This window comes from Myxocyprinus asiaticus, chromosome 2 (assembly GCF_019703515.2).
Source record: "Myxocyprinus asiaticus isolate MX2 ecotype Aquarium Trade chromosome 2, UBuf_Myxa_2, whole genome shotgun sequence".
NCBI lineage: Eukaryota > Metazoa > Chordata > Actinopteri > Cypriniformes > Catostomidae > Myxocyprinus > Myxocyprinus asiaticus.
Genome location: NC_059345.1, coordinates 18,995,570 through 19,014,439, shown reverse-complemented (window position 1 = coordinate 19,014,439; position 18,870 = coordinate 18,995,570). Strand labels below are relative to the sequence as shown.

General features: G+C 36.7%; 2 protein-coding genes across 2 annotated transcripts in view; both read left to right on the top strand.

Annotated features, from left to right (window-relative positions):
• Nucleotides 1-14,224, top strand: part of coro1b (coronin, actin binding protein, 1B) — a 30,200-nt gene extending 15,976 nt beyond the window's left edge. The window contains exons 7-11 of the mRNA XM_051650025.1: nt 2,323-2,427; nt 3,193-3,338; nt 6,283-6,340; nt 8,065-8,373; nt 10,459-14,224. Coding sequence (XP_051505985.1) covers nt 2,323-2,427; nt 3,193-3,338; nt 6,283-6,340; nt 8,065-8,373; nt 10,459-10,581 — 741 coding nt within the window. The 3' untranslated portion in view covers nt 10,582-14,224. The remainder of the gene's footprint in view (nt 1-2,322; nt 2,428-3,192; nt 3,339-6,282; nt 6,341-8,064; nt 8,374-10,458) is intronic.
• Nucleotides 14,225-16,540: 2,316 nt separating this feature from the next.
• Nucleotides 16,541-18,771, top strand: si:ch211-119e14.1 (retrotransposon-like protein 1). The gene is made up of 2 exons (XM_051650145.1): nt 16,541-16,653; nt 17,852-18,771. Exon 2 carries the CDS (start codon nt 17,854-17,856, stop codon nt 18,472-18,474), a length of 621 nt encoding a protein of 206 aa, XP_051506105.1. The 5' UTR covers nt 16,541-16,653; nt 17,852-17,853; the 3' UTR covers nt 18,475-18,771.
• Nucleotides 18,772-18,870: the final 99 nt, after the last annotated feature.

Below are 18,870 nucleotides of genomic sequence, written 5' to 3'. Positions count from 1 at the left end.
TAGCTTTTGTTGACATCATTAGCCTAGGGGTTCACTTACTTTTTCCACAGCACTGTGAATGTTTAAAGGGATGTGTTCAATAAAGACATGAAAGATTATAATTGTTTGTGTGTTGTTAGCTTAAGCACATTGTGTTTGTCTATACTTGTAACTTTGATGAAGATGAGATCACTTTTGATGACCAATTAATGTAGAAAACCAGCTTTTCCCAAAGGGTTCACATACTTATTCTTGCCACTGTAAATACTCAAGATGCAGCACAATTTCAATGCTGATTGCACCTGCTTAAACTAGATTGCAGGTGGTTAGTGAATAAGACACAGCAAATGGCGCACTGTTTAGTGAATTTGCCCCTTTGTGTGTTTTTGAATGCCTTCAGTGATTTGAAAATAGTGTTTTATTGAGTGCTTAACACAACTTTGAAACTTTTAATTAAAGGAACAGATCACCTCAAATTTAAAATTAGGTCATAATTTGCTCCCTTTAATGTTGTTCCAAACCCATATAACTTTCTGTCTTCTGTGGAACACAAAAGTAGATGTTTGGTCACTATTCACTTTCATTGCATCTTTTGTCCATGAAATGAAAGTGAATGGTGACTAAGGGAAACATTCTGCTTCAAATCTCCTTTTGTGTTTCATGGAAGATGAAGAAAAGTCATATGAGTTTGGAACAACCTGAGGGCAAGTAAATGATGACAGAATTCTCATTTTTGGGTGTTTCATGACAATTCTCCCTCAGATTGGACACTTCAGGACTACTACATCAATTATCAGATATCCACCAATAATCCTAGCTGTCCTGAAACCATCCATATAGTCTATAATTTTCCAGCTGGAAGCCATCGCTACAAGATCAGTTACATAGGATTACATAAATCACATTATCATACACTGATATTAATAGATCATTTATACTGGGTTTACAAACAGTTGTCATGCTATTTATTTATTCATGCATAACATCATTTCATCTATTGCAGTGTTTTTAGGCCACAGGCCAAGTGCTGTACTCCTTAGGAAAGTTGAACAATAGAAGAGTTACAACATCTAGAAAGGTTTTTACAACCATGTTACTCCTAACCAAACTTTAGGATTGATGCAGGCATGAAGGCTTGCTTGTTGAGGCTACAGTAGGCTACAGTTGCTCATTTACATTAATATAGCATATCACATGAATGAACACAAATGTATAAAATAAGGTATTGAAGTCAAAACTGTTAATCAATCAGAATCCATCAGTAAACTGTTGATCTTTCTGATATTTCTACCTCATATTACAACACCACCATAATTGTCAAAGACATATACTAAGCTATTACTCGCTATATTTTTGTCTGTAAGTTGGCTGGTTGTATTCTACTCTTTGAGAGCTTTCCAACAACATATAACACATTGCTATTTGATGAGTTTAATGTTTTTACTGATTGCAATAATATGTACAGTGCAATTTCTTTTTAGAAATGATCAAAACGGAACACTTCTGATTTATCTGCAAATTTAAAAGCACTTGTTCAGTTTTGGTCCTAATGTCTGCATGCAATGGAAAGTAGAGCTTCTATGCTTTCAAACGATACCTACTTGATGTTGGTCAAGACTGTAGTTGTTAATATTTTGATGATTGTTTTTTCTTCTTCTCAAGGGCCCATCCAAGCTTAAAGGGTTAATAAAATTGAGGAAAACTTTTACACGCAATTAAATTACATTATTTCAACAAAAATGTATTTCTTTGAATGAATTTGATGTAGTCATGTTGTATGAACTTAGATTTATTTTGTCATATCCACTAGTAAAAAATTTGTTAAAGGTTATTTTAATTATGTTGAGGCCATGTAACTTTCACCATTTTTAGATTTTGACCCTTTTGTTATTGCAAGTGCTGTGAGCTCAACATCTTGCACATCAGTTTACAAATTGTTACAGGCATATGGGGTACTTAACATCCAACCCACCAACCACAATCATGATGACACTCAACAACCAAAGGAGATGCACTCTAAGCTAATACCTCATGACACATAACTCAAAGGAGCAAGAAACACAACACTACCAGTGCAAATACTGTAATAAATAGTAAACATTAAAATATGAATTCACCATTTTTACTCTTGCCGCATTGCATGATGGGAACCAGACAGCAAAATCTTGTTCAGCCAATGAAAATTATTTATGTCCCAACACAAATGGATTAAGTATGTGCTACGAAATAAAGTTGTGGCAAATTGTTCAATAATTGTGTTGTAGTAGCTCATTTTAATTAAGTAAACTGAACAAGCAGCTAAATATTTTTTTTAGTATTTATGTCTCTGTCTGTGTATTTTAGAAAGATCTCTCAGAGCCAATGGTGACTCAAGAAATGGACTCCAGTAACGGAGTTCTACTTCCATTCTATGACCCAGACACCAACATGGTTTACTTGTGTGGAAAGGTAAGATTACCCAGCTTTACACTATAACCTTTAAATACCGGTCGACAAGTTTCTCCAACAGCCCTGACAGAGATATACACTTACACAAGAACATGTGCTGTTTACAGAAAACACGTCCAGCACAATTAGTGCCTGGGGTAGTTTTCCCTGCATACATAAACATAAGTAACATACATTATGCAAAGTCAGCTGGTCATAATTGCATTTATTTTGTGATAATGACCGACTGATTGCACATTATCCTGTTTATTACACCAAATGAATAAATGTACATAAAATATTGATTTGAGAGGAAATTATTGTATTATGTGAGAAGAAAGAGACTACAGAGTCATATGAGAAACATTGTTGTCCCCATGCCTTGGATAATGGTCAATCTCAGCTGTATTTGATCAGAATCAAGTATTGCAGAAAGTTATGTAATAATGTATTAATGCAATAAACACTAAAAATGTTGAATGTGATGGCACATGATTCACCAAAAAAAAAGTACTGTTGTAGTAACATGGTACAGTGATGGCAACAAATGGTAATACCATGCTACTGAATAATTACCCTATTCATTTACAATATTTACATGGTATTCCAAGGCATTTGTGTTCCAAATGGAATTCATAAAGCTCTATTAACCTTTTTAAGTTCACAGCATAGTTACATACAGTATGTATTGTATTATACATACTTGACATCCAGGTAGATATGTAAGAATTGAACAGGCCGATGTCCTCAATGCTTTTAGTTCATCTGTCAAAATCTGTCTCACAGGGGGATTGTACCATTCGTTACTTTGAGGTGACAGATGAGTCACCGTATGTTCACTTCCTGAGTCTGTACAGCAGTAAGGAGCCGCAGAGAGGTGCTGGTTTCCTAAGCAAACGAGGAGTGGATGTCAACAAGTGTGAAATAGCAAGGTGTGGAATTGGACTATTGTATGACTTTAAGAGTGTAATCATATTTGTCATTGTTAGATTTCCTGATTCTTTCCATTTAATCCCATTTGGGTGTGGATTTGATTATATTTTAATGATCTCATTGTATTTGCCTTCTGTAATCCCACAATAACATTTGAGTGGCAGCTTCATCTTCAGGACTATATTTAGTGCCAAAGTTGTTTGTTCTACTTAACAAGTTTTTGGTCTGTGTACTTTACCAAGAAATTTAAAACTGGACAAATTGTCATTATACACTGAGCCAAAATATTATGACCACCTGCCTAATATGCTGTTGGTCCTCCACGTGCTGCCAAAACAGCGCTGATCTGCCAAGACTTGGACTCTACAAGACCCCTGAAGGTGTCCTGTGGTATCTGGCACCAAGAAATTAGCAGCAGATCCTTCAAGTCCTGTAAGTTGTGAGGTGGAGCCACCATGGATCGGACTTGTTGGTCCAGCACATCCCACAGATGCTCAATCGGATTGAGATTGAGAACAACTTAATCTCTTCATCATGTTCCTCAAACCATTTCCTGTGTGGCAGGGCACATTATCCTGCTGAAAGAGGCCACTGCCATCAGGGAATACCATTGCCATGAAGGGGTGGACCTGGTCTGCAACGATGTTTGGGTAGGTGACACGTGTCAAACTGACATCCACATGAATGGCCGGACCCAGAGTTTCCCAGAAGAACATTGCTCAGAGCATCACACTCCCTCCACCAGCTTGTCGTCTTCCCACAGTGCATCCTGGTGCCATCACTTCCCCAGGTAAATGGCGCACATGTACACGGCCGTTCACATGATGTAAAAGAAAACGGGACTCATCAGACCAGGCAATCTTCTTCAACTGCTCCAAGGTCCAGTTCCGACGCTCGCATGCCAGTTGTAGGCGCTTTTGACGGTGGACAGGGGTCTCCATTGGACCTCTTACCGGTCTGCGTCTACGCAGCCCCATACAAAGCAGGGTGTTATTTACTGTGTCTTGTGACACATTCCACCCGTAACCATCATTAAAATTTTCTGTGACTTGTGCCACAGTAGACCTTCTGTCGGTTCAGACCAGACAGGATAGTCTTTGTTGCCCTCGCGCATCGATGTGCCTTGGGCGCCCACTGCTGCTGAATGAGCAGCCTTGCCGTTTCAGAGATGCTCTGACCCAGTCATCTGGCCATAACAATTTGGCCCTTGTCAAAGTCGCTAATTTCTTTACTCCTGCCCATTTCTTCTGCATTCAACACGTTGACTACAAGAACTGATTGTTTGCTTACCATCTAATCTACCCAGACCTTGACATGTGGCCTTGTTAGGAGATGATCAATGTTATTTGCTTCACCTGTGAGTGGTCATAATGTTTTGGCACATCAGTGTATATGATGCATCAGAGGTTCCTCTCCAAAACATGTCATTCTGTGAAATCAAATAAAGTGGCAGGCATTCTTTTCTTTAATTCAGATGTCCTGATAGCCTCAAAGAGGAAGTAAACTTGTGATAAATTTTCAAATTTAACTCATGCACTGTAATGTATTTAGCCTCAAAATTAATGAATTGGTTGCCTGAATTAAAGGAATGTTTTGGGTTCAAAATAAATTAAGCTAGAATGACAGATTACCAGCATTACCATCCACTTTTTCAGTCGCCTTGGTTCCAGAAGTATTTTTCTACAGTCCCATGAAGCATTGCAAATGACATAATCTTATTGAAAACAATAGAAAAGTATAACCATTAATTTAAAGTTGTTGATTATATGTATAGAAACAATATATTTTAAGTTTATTGCAAAATATTCAGATAAAAACAAACGTTTGAAAGAGTAGGGAGACAGACATGATTGCTACGGAGCTTGTTTGGCGCTCTGTTTGCTGCGTCTCTCTGACTGGTGGATTGTTTCCCTTCAGGATCATGGTTAGTGAAGTTCTTCACCAGAAATTGCACCATTAAACTGTTTTTTTTTGTTTTGTTTTTTTGTTTTTATGAAATTGAAATAATGATGGCTGATGGCTTCAACAGAAGCATCGTTGAACAATCTTGGATCTCATGATAGGTCTGTCTTTAAAGGTTTATAAGTTATCTTTAAAAAATAAATTCGCCTGTGAAGAAACTTATTGGAATTTTTACTTCCGGAACCAGACTGTTGCACTCTATTAGGCAAGACATTGCACTGGGATAAATGTAATAATACACACTGTTTTGAGGGTATAGCCACAAGACCTTAGACAAAACATAATACATTTTAAATAGAAACCTGCGTGATAACATTTCTTACTAACTGCGTCTGTGAACGGTTCATTTAGAACAGTTTTAGAAACTGAGGGATGCTCAAGATGCCATGGGCCTTATTTCCCAATAACGATTGATCATAACGGTTAAGAAGAGCGTTTTCTACGAGCGTTATTTTTATGTGCGTTTCGCAAAGCTGCACTTAATAAGGATTCTTGTTTTGAACCCAGAACATTCCATCAACCTGTTTTAATTCAAGAAGCCATGGGCCTCATTTCCCATTTAATTTATCTATTTTATGCATTTATTTATTATTATTTGTAATTGTTGATTTATTTACAAATAAATGTAAAATGTAAAATAAATCTACCTTAAATGTAGCTGATATTAAATTCTCATTGTATGCTGCATAAAATGTAATCATCATAAAATTACATTTATTAAATTGTATTAAGTGTAATTTTGCAATTGTTCTGCAGGTGTCTGCATAAGTTTGTCTACTTACGATGCTCTTAGCGCTAAGATTACTCCAGAGCATTTGTAAATCTACAACCATTTTCAAGTACTACTTAAAGGCTGCAAAACTAAGATGAATCATAAGATGAATTCTACAATCTATTTAGATTTATGATGCTTTTGGTAAACAAGGCCTTGGTCAGTTCACACTTGCACTGATTCTGTTTAAAATCATTTTATTTCATCAGGTTCTATAAGCTGCATGAGAGGAGGGTTGAGCCCATTTCAATGACTGTGCCTCGTAAGGTATGTTCAGCCTACAGGTCAAAGATAAAAGCTTGTTCATGCTTTTGTGTCTGTATACAGAGTGTCAGAATGGAAAGTTATTGGGTAACTTATTTTTAGCCTTGATTTTCTGAGACAGTCAAAGTACAATATAGTATTTACCCATGGATAAAATCATACTACTTTGTATTGTTTAGTAATTCTGTGTTGTCATCTACATGGCCTTTGGGTCAAACTTGGTTCCCTTTGGGAAAACCTTGCAATATTAGATTGAGACAGGAAGTTCAAAAATACCTTATTCATTTTCTGTATTATGCTGTCAACAATTGGGTTTATTGACTCCCATTTGTTCAAATGGCTTATATTAGCCAAACCTCATGCACAATGTACAATCATCTATTTCAAATCAAAACACTGAGCAGACTAAAATGTACTGGCTGAGGGTCAAAACATATCTTTGAAACAGCTAAGGCAAGAATCGCTTTTATTATATCCTTATATTTAGGGTTAGGGATACTTAGAGATCCTGACTGGCAAATGATAAAACATCAATAGACTTACTCTGAAGGAGGGACCTGAGCAATATCTAGGGTCCAGAATATCATAAAGACTTGGGTTGGGCTTATTTGACTTGGGAGGGTGTGTAAACACTTAGGGGTGGTTGGTAGAGCATTGCTAACATACTTACAAACTCATAGCAACACCCTGGCAATTATGCATAACACCTCAGCATTGTGGCAGCAAGTTTTGCATGAGCAAGCATTACTCATATTTTTAGCAAATGTACAAAAAATTAGTTTATTCTGATTCAGTTGTATACCAAAGAATATCTGGTTTAGAAAATGTAGCTTCTTACAAGTGGCAAAAAGTTGTAGATTTACCAACACTGAGCAATCATGGGACATTTAAACACATTTGTTTGCATGGCACTGATTACCATTAGATCATTTAGGGAGGGATTCACTAAGAATTCACTGAGCACTACTGTATATAGCGGAGGATGCAGCAGATGAATTTCTCACACTGCTGGGACTATATCATCACATCACTACTGTGACCCAGACACCTGAATCATCTCTTTAACATGCCGATAGTGTGTTTGACTACACTGTGCACCGTGCATATATGCCAGGTTATAATGCTCTTCTCCATCATTTGATCATTATTATGATTAATTACTGCTGCCATGATCGATATAAAATGTACACAAACGTCTCTTTTTAATAAAATTCAGTTAACCGCCTGCTTTCCTTGGACTGTACTAACACGATGTATATTCCGTAGGGCAAATAGCACAGAAAGGAATGACAGTGACTTACTGTAATTTAAATACTCAAGATGCAGTGCTGATTGTGCCTGCTTAAACTAGATTCCGGGTGGTTAGTGAGTAAGACACAGGTTTTTGCACTGAAATATCATGTGCAAAAGTGCCACAACTGTTTAGTGAATTCGCCCCTTAGAGCTTAATAATTTCTTGAACATAAGACCTTAAGTCAACCCAGAATAAAACAGGAAGCCTCTGCAAATTTGCTGTAATTAGCATTTTGCTGGTCTTTTATGCAGTTCTTGGTATTTCTCCCACTGCTCTATTTTTAGAAGCTTTTTGTCTAAGAAAGAGGAAGTAAGAAAAAATGCCCCTTTACAAATCAGCCCTCGTAGTTCAATAGCAAAAAATAAAACTTTTCTCTCTGCCTAAATTCAATCAAATTCTTTTCATCTATTTTCTTCTTTCCCACCACAATCAGTCTGACCTGTTTCAAGGGGATTTGTACCCGGATACAGCGGGATTAGAGCCAGCTCTGCTGGCAGAAGATTGGATAGCAGGTCAGGATGCTCCTCCAACCCTTGTTTCCCTCAGCGGAGGCTACACGGCCCCTCCGTCCAAATGCGCCACGCTCCGGGGTCGACCCAAACTGCTTTCTCAGACCAACAGTAGTCCCAGCAGCACGACTGCGCCAGCAAACCCTGTGGCAGATGAGATGGAGAGTGAGGAGGTGGGCCACAGACGAGGAGGGAGGGACATGGATGTAGGGATCGAGAGAATGAAGAAAGAGGTGAGTGAATGTTTGTTGTCAAAGGTTGGTGAAATATTTTTCCTTTTCTTGATATTTCTAGATAAACTAAGAAAATATGCAAATTTCAGTTTCTATTGTTTCTGTACTTTTACTTTTCAGTATTTTTATTAGTGTTGCTTGATAAGGCAATTGCTCTAACCCTGAGTGTTATTGTTTTCATGCATGAATTATGACCAACGTGGTCAAGTTTTTTTTTTTTCTAGTTGTTTCTGTTGTTCTTTAGAGAGAAAAAACAATTCAATACTTTAGTTTTTTTCACACTGATTTTTCAGAAAGATATTGTGTCTAGCATGCATTTAGGTGTTCAACTTCAAGTAACATTCATTAAGAGATTAATGAGCAGCAAAGTATTTTATGTGACAACTATGAATTTAGCAGTTAGTTAATGTTGTACAACAAATATTTTATAACAATTTCACGTATAAAGTATTCTGGGCTATGAAAATACACTGTGCTATATACTACTGTATACTTGGCATACAGCTTCATACATCCTGCATGTAATTCTACTACAGATGTGAATGATATCTCAAATCTTTCAGCTTATTAAAGAAAGGCATGCTATCACTTTTCTATGATTTTTGGCTGGCGGACCAACCTTATCGATTTACATTTACAAAAGGATCAAAGAATCAGTCTAAAGACCAGAATATCACAGACACTTGGGGGTGTTTTTTGTTTTTTTTACTTGGGCCAGAAAGTAACAATCTATCAACAAGTCAAGTCTATTTTTAAAGTACATTTAAAAACAACAGACGTTGAACCAAAGTGCTGTACAATAGTAAGAAATCCAAGTATAATAATAAAGCATAAATATTAATAACAGCAATGATAATGGAAATCACACTACAAAAAGTAATTAATAATTACAAAATTAACAGAAATAATAAAAGACATGCTATAATATAAACATAAAACCACTTCACACCTCAAACAAACTCAAAAGCTAAGAAGTAAAAATTAGCCTATAAACTGGATTTAAAAATAGCAAGGGTAGGTAAAGAACTAACATGAAATGGAAGTCTGTTCAAAAACTTAGGGGCAGCTACTAAAAAAGCCCAATCACCCTTGGAATTTAACCGAGGGCAAGGAATGGAGAGAAGTAATTGATAACAAGACCTGAGTGACCTGGGGGCAGAATAAGGATGAAGGAGATCACAAATATATTGTGGGGCAAGGACGTGCAAGCAAAATCTTAAAATTAACTCTTAAAAGATCAAATTAAAATATGCCAGCACAGCGGAAATGTTGTCTCTTTTCTTCGTACCCGTTTAAAATCTTGCTGCAGCATTTTGAACCATCTGTAGTCGTACAAGGGAAGACTGAGGCAGGCCCACATGCAAGGAGTTACAATAGTCCAGCCGTGAAGTAATAAGTGCATGAATGACTGTTTCCAGGTCATTCCGCTCACAGCAGCACTAACCTGCTTATCAAAAAGCATTGCAGAGTCAATGATGATGGCCAGGTTCTTAACCTTGTTATGCAAGTTAGAAGATACAGATCTAACTGGTTACCAAGGCTAGACATGCAAGCTGAAGAGCCGAAAATAATTGCTTCAGTTTTGTCTTCATTGAGTTGGAGCAAATTTTTTGACATCCAGTATTTTATATCCTCAAGACAGGAAAAGTGATTGCTTAAGGAGCAGCTATTGTTTGACCTGACCATGAGATAAAGTTTTGAATTGTCAGCATAACAGTGGCATGAGATATATTTTTGAAAGATAGAGCCCAGAGGAATCATATAAAGAGAAAAGAGTAGAGGACCCAAGATGGAACCCTGGGGGATGCCACATGCGATTGGTGCTGAAGTTGAAGAGAAACTGGCAATGCGGACAGACAAATTTCTCTCTTTGAGATAAGAGGCAAACCATTTTAAAACAGTAGAGCGATGTGCAAACAACCACTCAAAACACCTCAGCAACCACATAACCAACAAGCCGGAACACCTTAGCATCATACCGACAAGTTTTGCAAGGCCTGTCAGGCTAACTCTGCTGTCCTTCATCTATGTCTGCCGGTTTAAGTTCATGTTAACTTGACCTTTTTGCTTTTTATTTCTGCACAGGATGACCAACTTTCTGATATTCTAACGGAGGTGCGAGCTTTGCGTGCCCTGGTTCTGACTCAAGGTCACAGGATTGACGTACTCGAAAGACAATTCGCCCGCATTGAGGACGGAGAAGTGTGAAGGAAACTACAAACAAATCAGAACACATAGCCTTATTACTCAGATTAAGAAAGCTTCACTGAGGGATTTTGGGAAATGCAGTTACATTACTATGGCATAGCGATACAAAGATGCGATTAAGCTTTACACATTATTGGAACACTTTGTTTTTAAATGCACTGACATTTGATATAATAAATGCTGCTCATTTTTGTGCTTTTAATAGGGCTGTCAGGTACTGACTACTGCTAACTATACTTGTCTGCTTGTCTGTATTTGGTTGGGTCAGCATTTGCATAAACACGCAAACTAAGAAGGAAATGACCTAATGCTCTCTTGTAGCATGTATTATGACAGCATTTACACTGGCGGCCAAAAGTTTGGAATAATGTACAGATTTTGCTCTTATGGAAAGAAATTGGTACTTTTATTCACCAAAGTGGCATTCAGCTGATCACAATGTATAGTCAGGACATTAATAACATGAAAAATTACTATTACTATTTGAAAACAAATTTCAGAACTTTTTAAACTACTTCAAAGAATTCTCATCAAACAATCCTCCACGTGCAGCAATGACAGCTTTGCAGATCTTTGGCTGTACGTCACCCCACGCTTCCTGAAGCACTTGCCATAGATGTGGCTGTCTTGTTGGGCACTTCTCACGCACCTTACAGTCTAGCTGATCCCACAAAAGCTCAATGGGTTTAAGATCCATAACACTCTTTTCCAGTTATCTGTTGTCCAATGTCTGTGTTTCTTTGCCCACTCTAACCTTTTCTTTTTGATTTTCTTTTTTCAAAAGTGGCTTTTTCTTTGCAGTTCTCCCCATAAGGCCTGCACCCCTGAGTGTTCTCTTTACTGTTGTACATGAAACTGGTGTTGAGTGGGTGGAATTCAATGAAGCTGTCAGCTGAGGACATGTGAGGCATCCATTTCTCAAACTAGAGACTCTGATGTACTTATCCTCTTGTTTAGTTTTACATCTGGCCTTCCACATCTCTTTCTGTCCTTGTTAGAGCCAGATGTCCTTTGTCTTTGAAGACTCTAGTGTACACCTTTGTATGAAATCTTCAGTTTTTTTGGCAATTTCAAGCATTGTATAGCCTTCATTCCCCAAAACAATTATTGACTGACAAGTTTCTAGAGAAAGCTGTTTCTTTTATGCCATTTTTGATCTAATATTGACCTTAAGACATGCCAGTCTATTGCATAATGTGGCAACTCAAAAACAAACACAAGGACAATGTTAAGCTTCATTTAACGAACCAAATAGCTTTCAGCAGTTTTTGATATAATGGCAAGTGATTTTTTTAGTACCAAATTAGCAATTTAGCATGATTACTCAAGGATAAGGTGTTGGGGTGATGGCTGCTGGAAATGGGACCTGTCTAGATTTCAAATCAAATCACTTTATTGTCACACAGCCATATACACAAGTGCAATGGTGTGTGAAATTTTTGGGTGCAGTTCCGATCAACATAGCAGTCGTGACAGTGATGAGACATATACCAATTTACAATAACATCAAATTAACACAGCACAATTTAAAGTCTAATATACACATAATTACACACAACAATATACAAATAATAACATACACTGTACAGTATACAATACGCACTATATAGATACACATTATTCAATAAAAATAAAAATATATAAAAAAGTATATATAGTAGTATATATAGAATGTACAGTAGGCTGTATTTTACTGTATTGACATTCAGGCTGTCGGTTGATAGTAAGTTGTTAAGAGAGAATATAATATAATAATAATATAATTTATGACAGTCCAGTGTGAGATGTAAGAGTAAGGATAATAAAGTGCAGTGCTGATGTATTTTGATCGTGGGAGATCAAGAGTTCAAAAGTCTGATTGCTTGGGGGAAGAAGCCATCATGGAGTCGGCTGGTGCGGGTCCTGATGCTGCGATACCGCCTGCCTGATGGTAGCAGTGAGAACAGCCCATGGCTCGGGTGGCTGGAGTCTCTGATGATCCTCCGAGCTTTTTTCACACACCGCCTTGTATATATTTCCTGGAGGGAGGGAAGCTGACCTCCGATGATGTGTCTGGCATTTGATCAAACTTGTATTTTTTCAAATAGTGATGGTGCTGTTTTTTACATCAGTAATGTCCTGCCTATACTTTGTGATCAGTTGAATGCCAATTTGGTGAATTAAAGTACCAATTTCCTTCAGAAACAGCTAAATCTGTACATTATTCCAAACTTTGGCCGCCAGTGTTTGTATGCCTCTACTTAAAAACTGTTAGAATCCTTCAGGAAGTGTAATAATTCAACATGCTGAATTGCTAAGTCTTTCACTAAAGCTTAATGGTGCTTATCAGCATACACTGACCAGCACTGTTCTTGGGTTTAGCTGCTCTAAATAGTTCCTCTCTTCCATTATACACCACTGGTCAAAAGTTTTGAAACACTTGACTGAAATATTTCTCATGATCTTAAAAATGTTTGATCTGAAGGCGTATGCTTAAATGTTTGAAATTAGTTTTGTAGACAAAAATATAATTGTGCCACCATATACATTTATTTCATTATAAAACTAAAATTACAAAAAAAATAAAAAAAATTTTTTTTAAATGGATGACTTGGACCAAATAATAAAGAAAAGCAGCCAATAAGTGCCCAACATAGATGGGAACTCCTTCAATACTGTTTAAAAAGCATCCCAGGGTGATACCTCAAGAAGTTGGTTGAGAAAATGTCAAGAGTACATGTCTGCAAATTCTAGGCAAAGGATGACTACTTTGAAGATGCTCAAATATAATAAACAATGAGTGTTTCAAAACTTTTGACCGGTAGTGTATGTCTTAACAATTGTAGCATCAGTTTGGATGTTCTTAGAGTTTCATGAGTAGATATGTGTGTATGTCTTAGAAACTGTACTCTTAGTTGAAGGTATTGGTGAGCTGTCTATATATAAAAAAGAAACACTAGCTCTTAGAGCAATGGAGTTAACTGTCATTAACTAAAATACTTCCTCAGATGCAGATCTTGTAGGGTGAAAACAAGAACAGGTCACATTTCACCCCAAAGACACAAGAAATTGTGTTTTGCATTAAGAAAATGAAACCTAAATTATTTCTAGGCTAATTACATTTTTAGCATTGTGAAATTGTTTTTGTGATGATTGAGCACACTTTCTCAAACAATTTCTCATTACTGTAATGAGAGTTGGGGCTTAATTGTCAACAATGCCAAAAAACAAATTTTTCTTTAAACAAGCATTATTTTCTTAAAGCAAAATATAATTTCTTTATTTCTTTTTTGGGGGGAGTATGACATAGACGTTCTTAAAAGGTTTTGTGAGATGCGTTGATCTCATTTCTTCTAATGATGAATAGTTGTGCTTTATTCCTGTTTGATTGAATATGAAAAATCTGTTAGAATGATGTGATGTTGATAGGTCTAGATGGTGGTGTTTTTGTATTTGTTTTATCTGTAGTCTCTCTTTTAAAGTCTTTAATCATGGGCACTACAATCAGGAATGCTAGTTCAGGGATGACTCATCCTTCTCTGTAAATGTTTTGTTTATTTTTAGCTTTACTTGCTGCATATGTTGTAAATGAGCTAATTACCCATCAACTTTAAACTTAAGTGCTAACTCAACCTGTTCTTTTTAATAAACAACATTTACTCATACAGTATGTACTTCTACTATTTGTTTTTATTTCTTGTAATCATGTTACAATCAGATTTTACCTGCAGGCCCACAGTAAAGATAAAAATAAAATGGGTGGTTTTTAAGGCTAATTTTAGATATGAAAATCCACTGGTTTAGCAGTGCCAGACATGGATTTCTACTGTATGCATGCACATTTCCTGGCTATTTTTGAAGTGGAATAACATTGAGTACCACACTTTTTTTTCTGAAATATATGAACATTTTAAATCAAGGTTAATCTAAATCTAAAAACTAAAACAGCACATGTGCAATTAATTTTGAGATCTGATTTAAGAGTAGCTGTATGACTAGCTAAGGAGAAAAAGTGATAACCTTTTACTGAGTGCTGTGTGTATAAGTTTAAAATATTTGAACCAATGTGACTTCTCACATATTACTGTTCCTTGATGTGAGAACATTTTCACATGTACAGTAATACTAAAAGCATTAGAACAATGATTGCCACTTATGTGAGTGTTACACTGCTACTGTGATTTTTTGTAACAAAATGTGTTTACCAATGAGATCATCTGTATCAAAGCTTTTTGTTAAATCAATAATTTCACATAGCTTTTTGCAGTGAGCACTAGCAGCAAAGCATTCTTTTTTCATGGTTCATCGCATTTTTAAAGTCGACATATACAACAGGATGTGGTCTAAGAGACACTTGTGCTTCAGCTCTCAATCTCCAGCTAAAGGAAACCATGTTTCTTTGTGCTCTTCCTGTGCAGAGTCAAAGTCTGTATTTGCATGTGCTTTCATGCAAACATTTAAATGTTTGTTTCTTTAATAATAGCAGTGTTCCAATGTTTCTAGATTTTTCAAGATCTAATTATCGCATTTCTTTAATTTTCTTTCATGTTGCCCCCTTCCAGTGTTGGGTGTAATCCAATTGCAAAGTTATTAGTTACTGTAATATACTTACTTTTTAAGTAAAAAAAAAAAAAAAAAGGCAGATTACAGAAAATCTGAATACAGTTAGTGAAGGTAATTACTTTTAGTACATTAACAAAAACATATAACAAATAATATTAAGTAGAATACATTTAAAGCATGAATTCTGTTAATGTATGTCTGTTTTCCTTTCTGTGACGGCTGAAGAGTCATTGTGAGGAAAAAACATCTATGACTTGAGTGCGTTGGTGAACAAGGAGATAAATTAGTTAGTAATTTCATTACTTTTTCCATGAAATAAAAATTAATGAAGTAGTTTAATTTTGATTATAATTATAGAGTACTAAATATAGCTGCAAGCAGCCATTGTGGGGCCAAGCCCCACTAAATTGCCTGTTTGGCCTACATGACCCTCAGACTGGCTGTGGTTTACTTTGCAAATGCACACTGGTTTACAAGTCATCCCAAGCAGGGTTCAAACCTGTGCTTTTCCATATTACAGCTCTGTGCACAATCCACTGAACCACACTGCCTCATGGTTGACAGCCACCAGAGTGTCATGCCATGCTGACAGTAAGCACAGCCAAACAGCAGTTACCATGATTAACTTCATAAACAAAATAAAAATTTAATTAACCCTGCAACCATTCATTAAGCACAGTACAAAGAGCTCCAGTAAAGAGAAATCATACCAGATGCCCTGCCTAGGTTTGGATTTGAACCAATAACATTTGGAACTATAGTCAGGGGTTACATTAGGATTTTGGAGGTGGGGGAACTCTAAAATCGGGTTATGTCGAGATTATTTTGAGCCATTGTTTGGGAAAATCAGACCGTTTAAAAGATGTGAAAGGTTTAAACTGTAAACATCATTATCCAAGATGGCGGCCACTGTAATGGCCGGTGTTTTAGTGTAAGGGGTCCAAATGAATCAACAGGAGGAGAGTAATCAGACAAACATTTTGACATGGTGGTGGCGCTATAAAGTATGTCCTAGAGACCTATATAGGGGTTACTCATGACCACCCCTTTCAGTGTGCCAAATTTCATCATTTTCCAATGTACGGTTCTAGGTGCTGCCATAGACTCCCAGAAAGAAGAAAAATAAGAAGAAGAATACAGAAAACTAACGGATGCAATAAAGACTACAGCCTCTTCAAGGCTTGGCCCGTAATTTGCAGTGGATTACTTTTTTAAATAATTTACCCAAAACTGCCTACAGCTTTAAATTTGCGTAAGGCACAACACATTTCCGTTATTTAGAATTTATATTTGACATCAAAATCAATATTTTCTTTTTAATTTTTGGGTTGTTGGTTTTCAAGGTCTTATAAACACACCACCCACACACATTTCACATGTACTCTCTCTCTCTCTCTCTCTCTCTCTCTCTCTCACACACACACACACGCTCTCTCCCCGCCCCTCTTTCCTGACTATATGACTGTGACATATTTGAATTTTCTATTTTATGTTCTAATGGGCTATGGGTGTAAGGACAGTTGAATAGAGGTAAGTTAATATTGCTATTATAATATTCTATATTATTATTACTGGGGCGTAACTCATAGTATTTGTATTTGTTGCTTTATATTGAAATTGTTTTTTTTTTTCATTCCACCCAAAAATGTATTTGCAACCTTATATACATACCTGCTACTCATAAAAAACGATCTCTGACAGTCTCTTGTTCATCTATAAATGTTCTATATACATATCTATGTATGTAAATATACAGTGTTTTAGTGGCACATAACATATGGGCTTTAGGTAACTTTAGGTGATTTCTGTCTTCAAACATAATTATATATTAGGTTAATTTTCGCTCGTTTAGGCATTATTGTCATATGATCTTATTTGGCATATTACTTGGGACAATAATACACAATAAAAACATTTGTCCATGCTGCATTTAAAGCATTCACAGCTGCATCAGCAAAACTTGCGAATTGCAGTTAAGGGCTGTTAAGTGCTTGGGAACTCTCATTTATTCAGAAACTTTAATTAACAGGCTAGTGTAGAAGGGTTTCACAGTTGCACAATAATGATGGTGTGAGAAACTAAAGTGATTTACTGCAAACTGTTCAAAAACAAATGCAAGCAAGATTACTTCCTGTGTGCTACTGCACTGCATTGGGTTTAGTGTCCAATACTGTATGGCGGGAATGCAGTGCTCGCACTGGCAAATAAACCTCAGTTCATCACAGATTCGATAGAACATGAGTTTTGGTTAATACCCACTTCAAGCTCAGGAATACAATGTAGAGTTCTTCATCATATTTATACACATCTAGCAATTTTGTTTTTGCTTTGTATTCAGATAGAAAGGAGTAGTTCACCCCCAAATGAAAATTATGTCATCATTTACTCACAGACAAGTCATCCCAAATACATATGACTTGCTTTCTCATGCAAAACAAAAAAGGAAAGATTTTAATACATATCCCAGTCTGTCTATTCAATAAAATAGCAGTTGATAGTGACTTCAAAGCTTAAAAAAAGGAACCGATCAGTATCATAAAATTGGTCCATGCCGCTTGTGCATCATTGTCCAAGTTTTCTTAAGGCATACAATAGATCTGGTGAGAAATAACTGAAATGTAAGTTATTTATCAGTGAAATTCTTGATTCTACATTAAATGAATGTATAATTTCCTGAATTTATTTCACGTATTTCAACCAGTGTGCTTCTCTTTTCTTCATGCTATAGCCATGACATCTGACACCGCTGATAGTAATAGCACCCCAACTGTCATTGCCCTCCTCTTCATATGGGTCATACTTGTTCTGGCTTTGGTGTACTTCTATAAGAGACTAAATGCTGACACAAATGGACAGTACACCATCCAACGTGCAGTCTTCTCCGAAGGCGGCCTGCGAGACCGATTGAGACAAGGAGTTGGGTTTGTCGAAAACAGATTTGGTGTTAACATCTGGCCTCGACCCCGTGATGAAGATGAGGAGGTCATGCAAGGTAATGACAGAGAGGACGTGGAGGAGGAGGATGTTAACGACAAACAGAATGAAAGTCATGCTGATGAGGATGGAGAACAGGAAAGTGGTGATGCCAAAGATGATTCTTCGGATGACTATTCTAGCATTGACCTGAGGGAGAGGTTAAGCCTGAGGAAAGAGGACCAGAAAAGTGTTACTGAGGAAGAGGAAGAGAAGGAGAAACAAAATGAGGCAGCAGCAGGAGAGGAGGCTACACAAAGTGAAGAGGTGAAGAACGAAGAGAAAGTGGGATTGCTTATAGACCTCAAGCCATTTGCCGGTAGTGCTATTTGGTCTGAGGAGAACAAAGATGTGGGAAATGACTTGACTGCTTTATGAAAAGCACAGAGATGAGCAGAGACATGGGTTTAGAAATGAATAGGCAAGAAAACAGTTGCCTTTGCCCAGTGGGTTCAAGTGTTACAGAACAGTTTTGTATGTAAGAATAAGTTTAACATTTGAGTAAATATGGTACACAATAACACACCATTATTTTTGTAAGCTGTCAGTTTTTTCCTCTTTGTTCTCTTTTTCTGCTAATGCTGACTATTTGAAAATACATTTTAAGTATATACTTGTTTAACTTTTTATGAGATGTAAATATGTTTACAATAAAAAAAATTTCATGTCAATGAAGTGATTGTGAAAATTTCTAGTGTTTTCTCTGGCTAATTAACTTGACCTCCATGCCATTGATATAACATTAAGACATTGAACCCCAACCATTTTGGGGCT